This window comes from Arvicola amphibius, chromosome 11, assembly GCF_903992535.2.
Source record: "Arvicola amphibius chromosome 11, mArvAmp1.2, whole genome shotgun sequence".
NCBI lineage: Eukaryota > Metazoa > Chordata > Mammalia > Rodentia > Cricetidae > Arvicola > Arvicola amphibius.
Window position 1 is genome coordinate 95,019,583 of NC_052057.2, and position 16,359 is coordinate 95,035,941.

General features: G+C 51.7%; 2 protein-coding genes across 2 annotated transcripts in view; one reads left to right on the top strand and one right to left on the bottom strand.

The window, feature by feature from the left end:
- Dnai1 (dynein axonemal intermediate chain 1) overlaps window positions 1-9,802 on the top strand; it is a 44,234-nt gene extending 34,432 nt beyond the window's left edge. Inside the window, exons 15-21 of the mRNA XM_042055953.1 lie at window positions 1,674-1,763; window positions 1,871-1,958; window positions 2,582-2,661; window positions 4,164-4,312; window positions 4,414-4,513; window positions 6,873-7,058; window positions 9,704-9,802. Coding sequence (XP_041911887.1) covers window positions 1,674-1,763; window positions 1,871-1,958; window positions 2,582-2,661; window positions 4,164-4,312; window positions 4,414-4,513; window positions 6,873-7,058; window positions 9,704-9,802 — 792 coding nt within the window. The remainder of the gene's footprint in view (window positions 1-1,673; window positions 1,764-1,870; window positions 1,959-2,581; window positions 2,662-4,163; window positions 4,313-4,413; window positions 4,514-6,872; window positions 7,059-9,703) is intronic.
- A 355-nt stretch (window positions 9,803-10,157) lies between these two features.
- Window positions 10,158-11,928, bottom strand: Enho (energy homeostasis associated). The gene is made up of 2 exons (XM_038348379.1): window positions 11,834-11,928; window positions 10,158-10,884 (listed from the first exon to the last, which is right to left on the bottom strand). The coding sequence occupies exon 2, from the start codon at window positions 10,723-10,725 to the stop codon at window positions 10,495-10,497; it is 231 nt and encodes a 76-aa protein (XP_038204307.1). The 5' UTR covers window positions 10,726-10,884; window positions 11,834-11,928; the 3' UTR covers window positions 10,158-10,494.
- Window positions 11,929-16,359: the final 4,431 nt, after the last annotated feature.

Below are 16,359 nucleotides of genomic sequence, written 5' to 3' on the forward strand. Positions count from 1 at the left end.
ACACGCGCACACATGTGCACATGGCACACACATGCACATGTATACACATGCACACACACTTACATGCACGTGCACACAGGCACACACTCACATGCTCACACACATGCACACACTCACATGCACACACACGTGCACACGTGCACAAGGCACACACATGCACATTCATACACACATGTGCACACATGCACATGCACACAGCACACACACACGCTCATACACGTGCACATGCGCGTGCGCAGGCACACACACGCACACTGGGTATGAGGCTGCTAAGTGGGGTGTGAAATACAATTTCCATGAGTGCTAGCGTCTGCTCATTAAACACTTCCCTTTGCAGCTCCCCTGCGCCTCTTACAGCCTGGCCTTTGACACTTTTGTCCCCTCCCCCCTTTAAAGGGACCATGTTTGCACAGAAGGGAAAGTGGTCTCAAGATCCATCCATATTGTGCCTAACAGCCTCCCAGTGAAAGCACAAAAGAACCCGCTACCCAGACAGGCCCAGGCAGGTCTCAGCCTTGCCTCCTGCAGCAGCTCCAATCTGATTCACCAGGCCTAGGGGCTGGATGGAGAAAGACAACACCCCCCCCCCCCCAACAGCCATGGTGACAGCTGCGGTTGCAGGCAACAGCAGTTACAGGCAACAGGCCTAGGTTCTTGGCCTCCCTCTCTGGACCTCAGCTTGTGACAGAGGGAGGGGACTGGACAGGGGTCCCAGCATGGGGGGTCTGGAGGGAGTCAGAGGCTGGAAAGCTCTGGGCACCCAGCCCCACCCCGGCTTTCTGGGACTTGGCTTGGCCAAGCCTCCACATCTGGCAAGAGAAACTTGAGCCTCAAGCGTGTCATCTTCATAAGACAACAGCTCTGTCTCCAAAACACTTTCCCATATGTTTGCTTCCAGCCCTGAGAAGACGGGTGGGGCAGGGTAATTAACCCGGATTTGCAGATGGAGAAATGCAGCTCAAATCTGGGATTTGGGAGCAAGATTCTGGGAGCAGGAGCTGGTGTCGGATTGAAGGTGGGAACAAAGAGGACTCTTTCAAGAAAAAGGTCAAGCCTAGAAGAGGGGACTGACTCCTTCCCTCAGTCATGGAGCAGGGAACAGGCCCTGGTTTGCAGTCCTCCTTCCTAGGATGATGGCAGTAATGAGGATACTAGCTAGCTAGAGACTTTGTTTTTGAGACAGGATCTTGCTCTTTATCCCAGGCTGGTCTAGAACTCATGATCCTCCTGTCTCAGTCTTCTGAATGCTGGGAGTCAGTTCACACAGATGCCATGAAACTGAAGGTTTGGCCCCATTAGTTAGTATTTTTTGAACATTTCCTATATCCAGTGTTCTGAAGATTTTACATACAAAAGATATTTTACTTCTCACATGTTGTCATGACTTCCATTTTATAAGTGAAGCACTGGTTGTGGGGCTCTGATCTTTCCAGGCCATGGATGTGTGGGGAGACTAAACCAAGAACCAGGACTCCCCACAACCAGACTGCTAAAAACCACTACTGCCCAAAGTGCATCTTAGGGCAACGCTCTGGCTGATACTGTGGCTCCGGGTTGGAAGAAGAGCTGGGTGAAATGAGATTGAGTGGTCTCATCATACAGTTCTGGAAAATGGGCTCCCAGAACTCAACACTCTAACAGAATTCCAAAACTTGTGGCTTGTGATGCTTCAGGTCAAATGGCAAAAGGACGACATGGACAACAACCTTAACTTCTTCTCTGTGTCATCTGATGGCAGGATTGTGTCATGGACCCTCGTAAAGGTGCCTGTTTCCCAGAAAGGGTCATGGAGGGGTGAGGTGGGAGGAACTAATGGCAGAGCTCCTGAACCAATCCACCCCTCACCTCTCCCCATCCCTCTCTGATATAGAGCGAGCTGGTTCATATAGACGTCATCAAGCTGAAGGCGGAGGGCAGCACTACAGAAATCCCCGAGGGGCTGCAGCTGCACACTGTAGGTAGGAGCCCCAGCCCTCACCCCTCCAGCAGGACAAGACTATTGACCCCCAGCACCTCAGGATTGGTGACAGTGGCCATTTACTTTCCCAACGCTCTCTCCTCATTTGTACTGGAGCCTAGACGGGCGGAGACCAAAAAGCCCAATCTCATGGGCGGAGCCCTTGAGCACCGGCCACGGGCACACACCCCTATTCAGGCAGGTCCTTTCCCGCGTGCAGACCCCGCCCCCGTTTATGCAGATCAGGTGCTGCACTGCAGAGCCATCCCTGCTTAAGCAGATCTAAGCCCTGTTTACCCAGATCCCGGCCCTGTTTACTCAATTTCTACCCTGTTTATGCAGACTCCATCCCTGTTTGCACAGACCATGTCCCTGTTTGCAGACCCCCATCCCTGTTTACCATGACCCTGACCCTGTTTAACTCAATTCCTGCCTTGTTTACCCAGGCCCCCATTCTTGTCTGTAGAGTCCTAAGGGCCTAGGACAAGCCAGCCCGCGGTCCAGTTTCTGCCTTCCTGGCCTGAGCCCAGCCCTTGCGGCGGCCCAGTTCTATCTGTCCTACACTGAGCTGGGTGGGAGGTTCTCTCTGTGAACCCGGCTAAGTCTGTCCCCTATTCTTCCAAGGTTGTGGCACCGCCTTTGACTTCCACAAAGAGATCGACTACATGTTCCTGGTGGGCACAGAGGAGGGGAAAATCTACAAGGTGAGGCAGCATGCCCCATCAGCTCCTCACAGGGGCATCCTGTCCTATGCACCTAGGGCGGGTAGAGTACACAACAAATCCCTTGCTGACACCATCAGTGTTCACTGTTCTGAAGCCTTTGGAAGGGAGAAAAAGGCATTTCTTTTTTAATTTTTTAAATTGTTACTTCTGTGTGTGTGTGTGTTATGTGTATGTGCACATTCATGTCACACTGAGCATATGGTGGTCACAGGATAATTCTGTGGAGTTGGTGGGGCTCTAACTCCAGTCTTCAGGCTTAGTGCAAGCACTTTTAGCCACTGAGCTCTCCTGCAAGCTCTTTTTTGTTTGTTTGTTTGTTTGTTTTAACATTTATTTATTTGGTGGTGATGTACATGCATGCCGCAGTACATATATGGAGGTCAGCAGACAGCCTGTAGTCTTCCTGGGGTTGAACTCAGGTCATCAAGCTTAGCGGCATGCACTTTACCTGCCGAGCCATCTCACCAGCTGAAGAATGCATGTCTTGGTCCGCTCGGGTGGCAGGAAGAGGGGCTACAATCAGGAAAGGTGATGGAGAATCTAGAGAACAACTTGAGTCCATCTCTTTCCTTCTCTCCTAAGAGGCAGACATGGGAGTAGGGGCTTGGGGGAGCTAGGACATTCTGGGCAGACTTCCTGGAGGAGCTCTAACTTGAGCTGGGCTTTGAAGGACAGGTATCAAACAGATTCATCTCTGAGTATGAGGGGCAGAGCTGCCAGCAGGACACAACCTCACAGCCGGTGTTCTGCCGCGTCTCAGTGTTAGTAGGTGAACATCCCTCTGAACCTCCATCATCCAGAAATAGCTTTGCTGTGAGCTTTTCTTAGGCTCAGAGACTCAGAATGTTAATTACAGACAGCCTCCCGGGAGCCCCAGAGGCCCAGCCCGAGTTGGTCTGAATGCAAAAGAGGTCCCCACCCCCTCTCCACCCCTCCCAGTGGCTGCGGGAGAGAGGCAGGGGAAGGAAAGACTAGTCACTCTGTCTCCTGGAGGGAGGAAGAGAGGCTTGCTGGCCAGGACAAACACTGAACGGGAAATCAGGGGATCTGAGTCCGCTCCTGGCTCCACACCTGTTCTCGCCTGTACAAGGTGGGGTGATGCTCACTGTGGCGTGGATGATGTCCGAGCTGTGGTGAATCCAAGGCTGTGTCTACCAAGGCGCTCGCCTGGACAAAAGATTAGGCTGTGCCGCATCCTTGCCCAGGGTGTGAGACCCACTTTGCCTTGCAACAGAGAGAGAAGTCACTTTCTTACTCAGTCACCTCCCTTCACCCTCCAGGAGGGCTCCATGCCCAGCCTGAACCCCAGCCCATAAGAGCTTCCTCTCCTTTGGGAGTTTGGGAGGTGATGCAGATGGGATGACGGACAGCCGGGCTCAGGTGCTGGTCCTCTAGGGCTCCTAGGGGAAAAGGTTACAGCTGGCTTTGCTCTCACCGTTGAGCCCAGCTTTCCTGAATCGCCCACCCCCTCCCCTTCATAGTGCTCTAAATCCTACTCCAGCCAATTCTTGGACACCTATGATGCTCACAACATGGCAGTGGACGCTGTGATATGGAACCCGTACCACACCAAGGTCTTTATGTCCTGCAGCTCTGACTGGACAGTGAAGATCTGGGACCACACCATCAAGTGAGAGGCCTGCCTTGGCCCTGCCCAGCCCCATGGCCTCACCTCGGCTCTGGCACTATGAACCCTCTGAGTTAATGAGCTTGACCTTTTTGCCACGGCAGGACCCCCATGTTCATTTATGATCTGAACTCAGCTGTGGGTGACGTGGCCTGGGCACCATACTCTTCCACTGTGTTTGCTGCAGTCACCACGGATGGGAAGGTGAGTAGTTCTTCCTCACCCTGCAGAGCCACCATGGAGACCCGGAGGTGTCTCAGGGTCTCTAGAGAGCCCACCACATGCTACCCCAGGTCAGTAGGGGACGATGGGACATAGAACTGTGTATTTTAAAGTGCAGGCTATGCAGGGAGGTGTGGAGGAATTCTTCATCACAGGGGGCCTTAAGGAAGGAAAGGAACGTGCACCTTGGGGAGCAAGCCCTCTGGAAAGCTGAGATGCCATCCAGAAGTTGTCTTCCTTGAGGTCCCCGTGAGGGAGTTAGACCCCACCCCCATCTCCAGAAGTGCCCAAGCTGGTCTGAGGAGCTTGAGGAGAGTGTGACAGACACTCAGAAGCCACCTTGGGTGAGGACATTCTTAGGTGCAGGCTTGTTTTCTTTATGGAATTTGACAGAGCCTGACAAGCACCTGCACCCAAGGAAAGAATCTAGTGATTAAGGCATCACCCCCATATCAATCAGCGCCCACGAACATGTTACTAAGGGCCAGCACGGTGCTCAGTTCCAGGCTAGGATCTGGCAGTTCAGGCACCCGCTTTTATGGAGCTCACGTTATAGTAAAGAGGAAGACAGAAAACAGGCACCAGCATTCTCACCAGGTTAGAGCCGAGGACCAAAAGAGGGTGGAGCATGGATGCAAATGTTTATAGCAGCTTTATTCATAATGGCCAAACAATGAAAGAAGCCAGTGTCCATCAAGTCATGAATAGCAAGCAATGCAATGTCTATGCAAAAGGATCGTATTCAGCAGACAAGGAACATATGATAACATAGAAGGGCATGAAAAGTTTATGCTAATCCAAACAGGCCAGACACAAAAGAACAAATATATGGTCTGTCCAAAATAGATTTGCCCTGTATGCCTCATATCAAGAGATGGATCTATAGAGATGCTGAGTCGATTTGTGTTTGCCTCAGAGGGGTTGAGAAAAAAATGGGGAGTGACTGTTAATGAGTACAAAGTTTGCCTTGTGGGTAAAGAAAACACTCTAAAATTGGTTATGATAATGACTTGATGAGTGGGCATGCCTAAAACCAAGAAGCGTATACTTTAGGTAAGTTAAATGGATGAGACTTATAGAATGTGAATTATTATCTCAATAAAGCTGTTATATCGAACAGAGAAAGCCAGGCTTGGTCATTCATGCCTATGCCTATAATTCCAGCATGCAGAAGGTAGAAGCCAGAGATCAAAAGTTTGATGCCGGTCTGCATGACATAGCAAGTGCCAGCAGGCCAGACTGAGCTATATAGTAGGACCCTGGGGTGGCAGTGGGAGCCAGGTAGTTTCTTAGGAAAGGCTTTGGTGAGGTGAAACTCATACTGGAAGCTGAATGGCAAGTCTTGAACCTTTATTTACTTATTTATTTGGAAGCGGTATCTCTCTATTATGTAGTTCTGCCTGTCCTCTTATGTAAACCAGGCTGACCTCCAACTCACAGACGTGCACCTGTCTCTGCCTCCTGAGTGCTGGGATTAAAGGCATGTGTTGCCACGCCCTCCCCATAGGAGCAGCATTCTGAAGATGAGGCGGGGAAGCTGTGCACACTGAGGCTCCAGGGAGACTGGGAGAAATTGTTTTAAAGGGAAGTCAGGGTACTGCACGGACCGCAGTCTGTAGCTGGGCAAGAGCAGAAGCAGGGACACTGTTAGCTGTCACAGCAGGGGCTGATAGCGATTCGGACTCCCGGTGAGGCAAAGATAATATCAAACATTACTGGGCACTTAGGCATCAAAGTCTGAGCATTCTGTATTTATTAGCTGGGATAAACCCCGGGCTCTGTCACTTACAAGCAAGTTAGCCTCCAATAGCTTCCAAATCCTCATTTATAAAATCGGGATAGTAACAGAACCGCCATATGGAGTGGTTGTGAGGGGTATAATTAGATGATCCAACCTTGTAACACTCCTGCCCAGAGCCTGGAACATGGTAAGTTTATTAGACTGGATAAATGGTAGCTGCCATTACTGGTTCTTTTTACAAAGCTTCGGGTTTCTTTGTGGTATTTTTATTCACACATGACATTATCGTTTGTCCCATCTTGGGACAGAGGGATGGCTGTCCTCTCCATCCCTCTGACTCCCCCTTACCTGCTCCCTTCGTCCCCTCTCACACCCTCCCCATAGCTGCTATTAATATTAATATTAAGTCTGCATAGACGTAAGGTTTCTAATCTTTTTCATCCTCACTCCCTCATCACGGGAAGAAAGGTAACTGGCATGAAGCCCCCCCTGCTGTCTCCAGCTGGGCTGTGCTGACGGCCTGCTGTGGGGTTCCCAGAAAGTCCAAGGTGGGAGAGCAAGACCTCCTTTACGTGACTGGTGACACCAACCTCTCTGCAGGCCCACGTGTTTGACTTAGCTGTCAACAAGTACGAGGCTATCTGCAACCAGCCCGTCGTGGCCAAGAAGAAGAACAAGATCACTCACGTGCAGTTCAATCCCATCCACCCCATCATAATCGTGGGTGATGACCGTGGGCACATCACCTGTCTCAAGCTCTCTCCTAACTTGCGAAAGATGCCGAAGGTATGGGCTCTGGGAGTCCTGGCTGCCATCAAGAGAGAGGGGGTAATAGGGAGGGTCAGAGGCCACCCCAGGTTTCTGGAACGAAGGCTTCAGGGTAAGGATAGTGCCACTGCCTGAATGGAGAGGCTGGGAGAAGGGTTTGTGAAGTAAGAGATCAGTTTGATCCACTGCGTGTGAGTTTCCTGGAGGGCTGGGGGGGGGTGATTTCCAAGGGGCAAGTGGGGTTGGAACATGGGGGAGGCAGGCATCATTGGCTTATTGGAAGTGCAGGATGTTGTAAGTATGTCAGGTCACCAGGAGAGGGACTCAAGGCTTAGCTGAAGCATCATTGCTGGGCTTAGAGTTTCAGCTCCAGTGATCCCTGAACTGGGAGCCAGGAGTCTACCCAGGGAAGGAGGAAATGAGCCATGAGCAGGGTAACTAGGTCAGCAGCGATGCAGGCCTCCTTCTGAGTTCTGAATTCTGTTTTTTGGGTCTTTAATGATGAGAAGACCCAGCCCAAGGACCCCAAATGTATCACACAAAACCCAGAGTGATGACTTCAAATCTATACCTGAGCCCAAATTCAGATTTAAGGCTCAGGCCTCACAGGACAGGCCTTAGAACCCAGAGCCTTGGGACCCAACACAAAAATAAAACAGAACCCATTTGTATATGAAAGCAGAAATGACTCTTTGCTCTCTGCCCAGCTTGGGGCCAGGGTCAGGGTCAGCCAAGTAGCCCTGACCATTGAACCTCCAGGGTATGATTTGAGGCATATACTGCAGTTTGGGGCAGGGTCTTGTTCAGCTATGGTCTTCTCCAAGTGTTCCTACCCAGCCAGGCACTGTGCACCATCCTTTGGATACTGGCATGGACTATTCCCCACCATGGCCAGGGAGGCATGGGCTGGGAGTATGGACGCCCGTAATTGTAGCCAGCTGGGGGAGGGGGTGGACTTGGCTATAAATACTCAGAAGGCTGCTAAGCGCCTGCAGCTGTGGCCCGCAGGCTGCGGTGGGCTCTGGGGGTTGGGGGAAGTCAGGCATGGTCTAAATCTCTTTGCTGAGCCCAACTCCTTGGCCTCCAGAGGGAGAAAGGAGGCAGCAATGTTTGTGGAACAGATAAAATCTGTTCTTAATTTAATGAGGGGCAGGCTTAAGATGGCAGAGCTGGACACCCTTTAGGAGAGGGGCACAGCCCTGACACCGTGAGCATGGTAGATATGAAGGAATGCTACCCAGTGTGATCCTGGGGAGCAAGATTTATCATAGTTCCATCTCCTCACAAAGCAGGGGTCAGTTGTGACTGAGGGAGCGAAACTCTGACTCAGGAAACCTAAATCACCCAGGATCTGAGCAAGGACAGTGGGGGCTAGCACTTGGGAGAATTAGAAGTTCCTGTGAGGTGACCCTGTCAGCACTCAAGTGATTCATACAAAAGGAAGTCCCCTGGGCATCTCTCCTGCCCTTGCCATCATAGGTCAAGAACTGCCTTTCGTTTCCTCCTGTATGGTTGGGAAAGCGAGGCTCAGGAAGGGACTTGTCCAGTCTTGGGGGACTAATGGCAGCAATGGAACTAAAAATCAGGACCCTTAAATACCAAAGGATGGAGTAAGACTGAGAAACAGTTTAATTATGGAGAGAGAATGGGAAGATAGAAAAAGACAACCGTCCTGTGGCTCCTCCGAGTGGAGCAGTGAGCCGCCTCAGACTGCGCACCAGGGGCTGCGGGAACAGACCTGGGGACAGGTGTGGCGGTCAAGGCCAGAGGAAACTGGAGCTCTGCAGAGTAGCTGCCGCTGGGTGGGGCCAGGAAGGAGCCCGCTGGCTCTGATGCTGCTCCCTTGACCTTATAGCCCCAGCAGGTGTGGCTGGGCAGGTGCCAGGAAGCAGTGGGCGCAGGTGGTGGCAGGAGGGGCGACAGCTGCCCAGACTGTCTCGGTACAGTCCACATCCCACTGTCTGGACGGCAGGGAGAATGTGACCGATGTGGCCTGCTACAGAATTTTCAAGCCTGTGGGCCAAACATACCTGTGCCCAAACTCCATTTTCTCAGGGCCCAACTTAGTAGTGGAAGCACTGGAAAGCCTGCAGGTGGGACCAAGGGTCAGACACTCGGGACCTGAGAGACAGTCCCCACTGCACGGAGTCGCATGGAAAACTGCTCCCGTACGGCTCCCAGTGTTTTCCCCAACCCTGGGTACATGGCACATCAGGTCTGGCTTTGAGTGGCACCCCTCCTCGAGCCGATGAGGACACCTGTGGCCTAGTCCTTGCCTCTCTCCTGCAGCAACATCTATCTCCTCTTTGCAGGGCTGAGCCTGGGTGGTCCTAACAAAAAGCTCTCCCCGGAGCCTATAGCTCTCCCTGGCTGACTTCTGAGAATCTGGAGATAAAAATGCCGTTTCCCACTCCTGCCGGCACGGAGCCCCGGCTGAGCCTCAGAGCTAGAGTTGGAATCCTCCTCCCAGGCCCTCTGATGAGGCTCCGAGTCACCTGACAGGAGCAGGGGAAGGACTGAGTGCCAGCAGCAGGAATCCAATATTTACCGGGCAGAGGAGGGTCAGGGAATAGCTAGGGCAGGCTGGGCAGAGGAGCCAGGGTGGCACCTAAAATGAGGCAGCCGGTCCTTCACCATCCCTACGGTTATTTCCCTCCCCTTAGGAAAAGAAGGGGCAGGAGGTGCAGAAGGGACCAGCTGTGGAGATCGCAAAACTGGACAAACTGCTAAACCTCGTGAGGGAAGTGAAAACCAAAGCCTGAGAGTCTGGCCCCAGGCCCTGCCCCGTTCTTTGAATCCAGTACGCCCAGCCCTTTGCCTGGGTACCAGGGTGCCTAAGCACCAAGGATGCTTAAGTACCTCACTCTGATCAAGTCCCAGTATTTGCTTTCCTTGTTCTAGTTCTTAAGGTCACAGCACCTTTTTCCATGACTTGACCCTCAACCTCCATTGCACTCCCTTTACACAAATAAACCTGTTTGAAAGCTCACCTCGTCCCTTTGATTTTTTTCTATCACACAGCCTCCAAGAAGAGGAGAAGTCTCAGAGTAAGCCATAGTTCCATTTATTATCCAACAAACAGTGGGAGGACCAGAGAAGGGGCCCAGCCCGGACACCCTCCCATTATTGCCATGGGTTCCAGTTTGCTTCCCCAACCTAGAGAGCTCAGAGACGCTGAGCTTAGGGAGATAAACAGCCCTTGGCTCTTGGGATGGAGCAGAGTCCAGATGGCCCTGGCCCTAGCACCAACTCCTAACCCCCCACTCCAGGTCTGTCTCTGAAGGGCTACTCAGGGCTCTCTTTGAGTCAGGCTGGCTACAGTCTAGGCTGCTGGGTCCAGCTTCAAATAGACTGGACTCTAAATTCTGGACCCCAGACTGGCTGAACTGGATCAGACGCCACACTCTGACTCTGGTACACTCAGGTCCAGGACTCCAGGGCAGGCCAGGTGCCTTCAGGGCTGCAGCAGGTAGCTGCCTTCATGGCTAGGCTTCTGGGGGGGTGGTGCCTTCTCAGGACAGGGGCCAGGGCTGGAGTTGGGACTGGATTCTGAGAGAGAATCGACGTCAGTAGAACGAGAGTGGCAGGCCCAGCAGAGAATGACCCAAAGCAGTAGCAGCAAGAAGCCTACAAGGCCGTTGCAGACGATGGCGATGAGGGCCCCCTGGGAGATGGCTGCCCCCATGACAGGCAGCACCCTCAGGCCAGCGCAGATTGCGGAGCTGCCTCAACGGCAAGGCCCATGCCGAGGCACAACTCTGGTATGGCCGATGTTCCAAGGAGGCTGTCCTGTCCACACACAATGATTCCTGGGCAGTGGAGATGCCCTCATGCAGTCCAGAGCCTGGGGAAGTACAGAGGAAAGTAGAGGGAGGTGAGGGGGAAGAAGTGGGCAGAAGCCTAAGGGGACAGCTCCCCTCTCCCACCTCTGGCCTCTCAGGCAGAGGGCACTAAGTCCCAGCAGGCTCAAGTACCTCCCAAAGCCAGTATCTCCATCCTCGGGCCTGGCTCCAAGCCCCTGGTACTGTGGCACGGCCAGAGTGGGCAGGCAGTAGTAGGCAGGCAGGCAGCCTCTATATCATTCTCCTCGGAACTGGTGGGTATAGCCTAGCCCTGCCCACCAAGCCTCTAGCTTTCAGACATGCTGTTGGTGGGCGGGACTGAGGTGGCCCAAGGCCCAGGAGGAAGAGGATTATGACCATCATTGTAGAGGTTGGGGCAGCCTCTCTTTCCCAAGGCTGCAGTAAGCCAGTCCAGGAAAGCTGCAGAGGTGCCAGCTCGCACAGAATGGAACTTTGTGGAGGCCCTGGCAGGAATGTGTGGGTCTGTGTCTATCCAGGGCTGTGTGCCGAGGTGTGCCTTTCCCTGGAACTTTGCCTCCCTGGTCAGGTGTGTGTGTGTCTAAACGTTACACCTTCCTGCCTCTCTGTCCCTTGCTGGATCTGCATTCTTGTCCCTCCATACCTACCTCTGTGAAGGTGTGTGGCTGTCTGTCTCTGTGTCCCTATCTCAGAGTGTTTTGAGTGTTTCATGTGTGTGTCTCATTTCTCCACCAGTCTGTCTCTGTGAATCTCTCTTTTCACGACTCTATGTCCCTCTGCCCTCGAGGACATGTCTCTCTCTTTCTTCATGGGGTCGGCATCTGTGGTTCTGTGCGTCTCGCATGTGTCTCTGTCTTTGTCTATCTCTCCTTCAAGATGTGTCTCGTCTCTGTGTGGGTCACTGTCTCTTCATCTCCGTTCAGGATCTCTGTATCTCGAGCCCCTGCCCGTAGGGGAGCACCCCCCCCTTACCTGAGTTAAGCCCGGTGCGCGCCCGCGGGAGGGTCCGGGGCAGCGGGATGCTCAGCGCCGACTGAGGCTCGAAAGCCTGAGGGCGGGGGGCGGTGGGAGGCGGGCAGGGGCGACGTCCACTCCCCGGGCCCTCCCCCTGGGCCGCGCAGCCTCCGCCGGCCGCTCCCGCCGGGGCGCGACCGGGCCGCCTCTGCCGCGGGCGGTCTGCGGAGAGCGGGCACCTCCTCCCCCTGGGGCGGCGCCTCCTCCGCTGCCGGGGCCGCTAGCTAGCTCGCTCGGCGGTGCTCGGGCGGCGGCGGCTGGAGCGTAGAGGAGTTCGGCTGGGCTCGGCTGAGTTCGGCTGGGTTCGACTGGGCTCGGCTACGGCGGGAGGGAGTCGGCTGAGCTCGGCGGAGCTCGGCGGGCAGCAAAAACAGCGAAGAGCCCCGCCTCGTGAGTGGCCTGCAGCCTGCGGCCCTTCGGGGGCGGGGCCAGCTCTGTGCCGCTGCCGCCGTTCAATTGGCTGGTCGGGTCAAGTTCCCGCACCATTGGTTGTGCTCTGGGGTGGGACACGACTGTCCTGGTGCAGGAGAGAAGGAGGGAGGGGCGGAAGGGGGGTGGCGAGAGTGGTGGTGATGGGGGGGGGGGGTGAAGGGGCCACTTTGTTTTGATTCATCCCTTGAGGGTGGAGGGCCAGGCTCACCTTTTTGCAGTGATTTCTTGCACCGTCCACCCCTCCATATCTGGGAGAAGTCTGTCCCTGTTATCTGGAAAAAGTCCACGCATCTCCACACCTGCCCCTCCTCACCCCTTATCTTTCTACACCGCCCCTCCCCACTCTGCATCATCTCCTATAGACTGCCCCTTGTCTAAGAACAGTGTGATCTCTGGCAACACAAGACTTTTGCGTTTTACTGATTTCTCACCCAGTGTTGGTCAGGAGCTTGTGCTTTGCTTGCTGGAGGGAGCCTGAAACACCTGAAGAATGGCTCAGCTCTAGTTGAACTAGATCCAGGCTTGATGGATGCCTGCCTCTTCATCCTGATAGCTCTCCTGAGACCAAAACAGTTCGGACAGGAGCGGTCAAGCAGGCCTTTGTCTCCCTGACCCTCACAAGGCAGTGATGTTTTAACCTAGGGTTTTGGGCTCATGCACGCCACGGAGCTACACAGCCCTTCAGTGATTCCTAAGAGTTCTTATCTGAGCCCCTCTTGTCTCGCTTACATATCGTCCACGGACGATCAATTTTATCATGGCGACTCTCACTGCCCCATACTCAGCCTTAACTTCTCTCTGGAATACTCTGCTCACAGAAAAATGTCTACTGGAGTCGTGGTGGTATTGGTTCACAGCTCCACTTTCTAACTTTGTGACATTGGGCAAATTTGTTGACTCTTCTAACAAGGGCTTTCTTCTCTACAAGATGGTTGTAATAGTAGCTATTTCTCCTATTTCTCATTAATACCACACCGACTGCAACAGCAAATGCCACTGACATAACCCCCAGGACCAGGTGGCTAAGGGGCAGGGCCCCTCCTTCCAAGAAGCCCGCTGGAAACCTGGATACGATTTGAAGAGGAGAAGGGGAAGTAATCTGAAGGGCTGAATCATCTAAAGCTACTGTGTTAGAGGCTGTCTAAAATAAACTACGGACCCCGTGGAGTTTGTCAGAATGGATTAATTTTAGTTTCCCCCCTGTTACCCAGCAGGGTGGGGGTATTGTGAGGAAGATCAGATCAGTTATAGGAAAGAGAGGAGACATATGGCCGCACATCTGAGCGTAATGTGAGCAGATTTGTGACCCCGCCACAGGGGTCCGGATTTTATCCTGGAAACAGTGGGGAGTCACTGAAGAATTCTGAGCATCGGAGTGATGTGATCATATCCAGAAATTAGAGGGATGATTTGGACTGTTGGGTGGAAGGGAGTTTTGAAAGCATTTGAGGGTGAAAGAAAGACGGGTATTGATGAGGAGCTAAAAATGTTGCTGGCAAACAGAGTGGGAGGGCATTTGGGGTATTCAAGAACATCAGTAGGCAGAACTCAAAAAACGAGAAGTTCGAAGAGGACATTTCGGGGTAGCTGTTTAGTAACTGCAACACTCTGATGCAACATCTAGTGATAACGAACACATAGGAGGGGCTGATGAGATGACTCAGCTGGTAGACGCACTTGCCACCAAGCCTGATGACATGAGTCCAGTCCCTGGGATCAGTGTGGTGGAACTTGAGACCTGACCCCAATTGTCCACTGACTTCCATGCTACTCACTGTATGTAGTACATGTGTGCCCCCCCCCATCTAATAAATATAATTTAAATGTAAGTTTCAGCAAAGGACTTGGGCAATAATGTTTTGAGATGTCAAATTTGAGGAGCCAATGAGATGCTTTATTGGAGCTGTTCAGTAGGCATGGGTAAGCGGCTCTGAGGTCTAGCAAGGATGTCCAGTGAGTGTGTGCAGCAGGGTGAAAGAAAGTTAAGTCAAAAACACTATATGAGCTCACTTAAGGAGAGTCAGAACTGGTTTAAACTGTCCCAAGAGCCTGCCGCATGCCCTGGTTGTCCCCAGTCTCGTATGGCCTCTAATGTTCACTTGGCCCACATGGTGAAAACAAGACTTGGAGCAATACCAGATATCAAACTCTTACTGTGGAGGTAGTCAAGGGGAGACGGGTGGAGGGGCTGCTGCTGCTGCTGCTGCTGCTGCCACTGCTGCTTTTTGAGATGCAATTTGAAATCCCTCAGAAACTACTCGGATTTGCTTGACTTTGAACTGCTCAACAGAGGCCAAGAAAAGGGAGTCCAGCCGGCTATCGTGACCCACATGATAACCTTACGGAAGTGGGGTGGGTGACGTCCAGAAGACAGGTCAAGGAGAACAGAACGGCAAATGCTCGCTATTTTGACACATCATTTTCTCTGTATATAGTTCCAAAATATCCTCAGAAACTAGAATCTGGATCTAGAATGTCCCATGTGTTACATTGGGCCCCAGGTTGGCGCTATTGGGAGGTGGGAAGTGTTGAGTCACTGCAGGGATGCTCTGGCAGGGGACTATGGAACTTGAATCTTTTCCTCTGTTTTTTTTTTTTTTTTTTTTTTTTTTTTTGTCTGGGCCAAGAAGCAGGTAGCTTTGTCCTCTTTCTACCCTGATGTGTACAAGCCCCAAAGGAACTAAGCCAGGAAGTCACAGTCTCCTACAAAGCTGAGAGACAAAATAAACCTTTTTACTTTACAGTTTTTTATTATATTTATGAATGTATGATTTCTTTATTAAGTGTGTGTGTGTGTGTGTGTGAGTGTGTGTATGTGTGTGTGTTTGCAGGAGTCGCACAGTGTGGAGGTCAGACTTTCAGGAGTTGGTTCTCTCATTCCATCAGTGAGTTCCAGGAATCAACTCAGATAATTTAGGGCTGGTGGTAAAACATTTACCCACTAAGCCATCTTGCTCCTTTTTATTTTTTAAAAGTTGAATATCAGCCAAGCATGGTGGCTCATGCCTTTAATCCCAGCACTCGGGAGGCAGAAGCTGGAGGATCTTTGTAAGATCGAGGCCAGCCTGGTCTACATAGTGAATTCCAGGACAGCCAGGGCTACATAGTGAGACCAAGTCCCAAGAGATAAATAATGTTGAGTATCTCAAGTGTTTGTTGCAAGAATGGAAAACTCACTGTCTTAGTTACTTTTCCTGTTTGGGTTGTTAAATAAAGAAAGTTAAGGGGCTGGAGAGTGACTGCTCTTCCCAAGGTCCTGAGTTCAATTCCCAGCAACCACATAGTGGCTCACAACCATCTGTAATGGGGTCTGGTGCCCTCTTCTGGCCTGCAGGGATACATGCAGGCAGAACATTGTATATATAATAAATAAATAAATCAAAAAAAAAGAAAAAAAGAAAAAGAAGAAGAAAAGAAAGAAAGAAAGGAAGGAAGGAAGAAAGGAAGAAAGGAAGAAAGAAAGAAGAAAGAAACCCTGTCTCGGAAAAACAAACAAAACAATGACACCAAACCAAACAAACGAGTTTATTTTGGCTTTTAATATGAAGTTGTAGTTACCATGACAGGGGAGCCACATCAAATCCACAGTCAAGAAGCAGGGAGTACTGAATAATTGTGTTCGGCTTACTTTCTCCTACTTATAAAGTCCTGAATCATCTCAGCTCAGGGAATGGTGTCACCCACCCACAGTGGACAAGTCTTCTGACCTCAACTAACCTAACAGAAGTAATTGCCACAGCCAGTTTAGGTCTCACCAACTTGACTATGGGAAATTACGTGTGTGGGGGGGGCAATAAATTCACCCTTTGCTAATGAAGGGCGACTCAGCCAATACCTCTGAGGGTTATTTTACAGGACCACCATTCAAATACAGGTTCTCTGGGTAATGTCCCTTCATGATCTGCTTAGGTCTCCATGAGATAGGAATATGACTTTTAATAAGCCCAGTACCTTTTGACTACCTTTAAACTAATGCCCTGTCCCTCCAATGAGATGGAAAAATAGAGAATAAAATGGAATAAAAATGAAACATTACATGTTTGTCACTAATC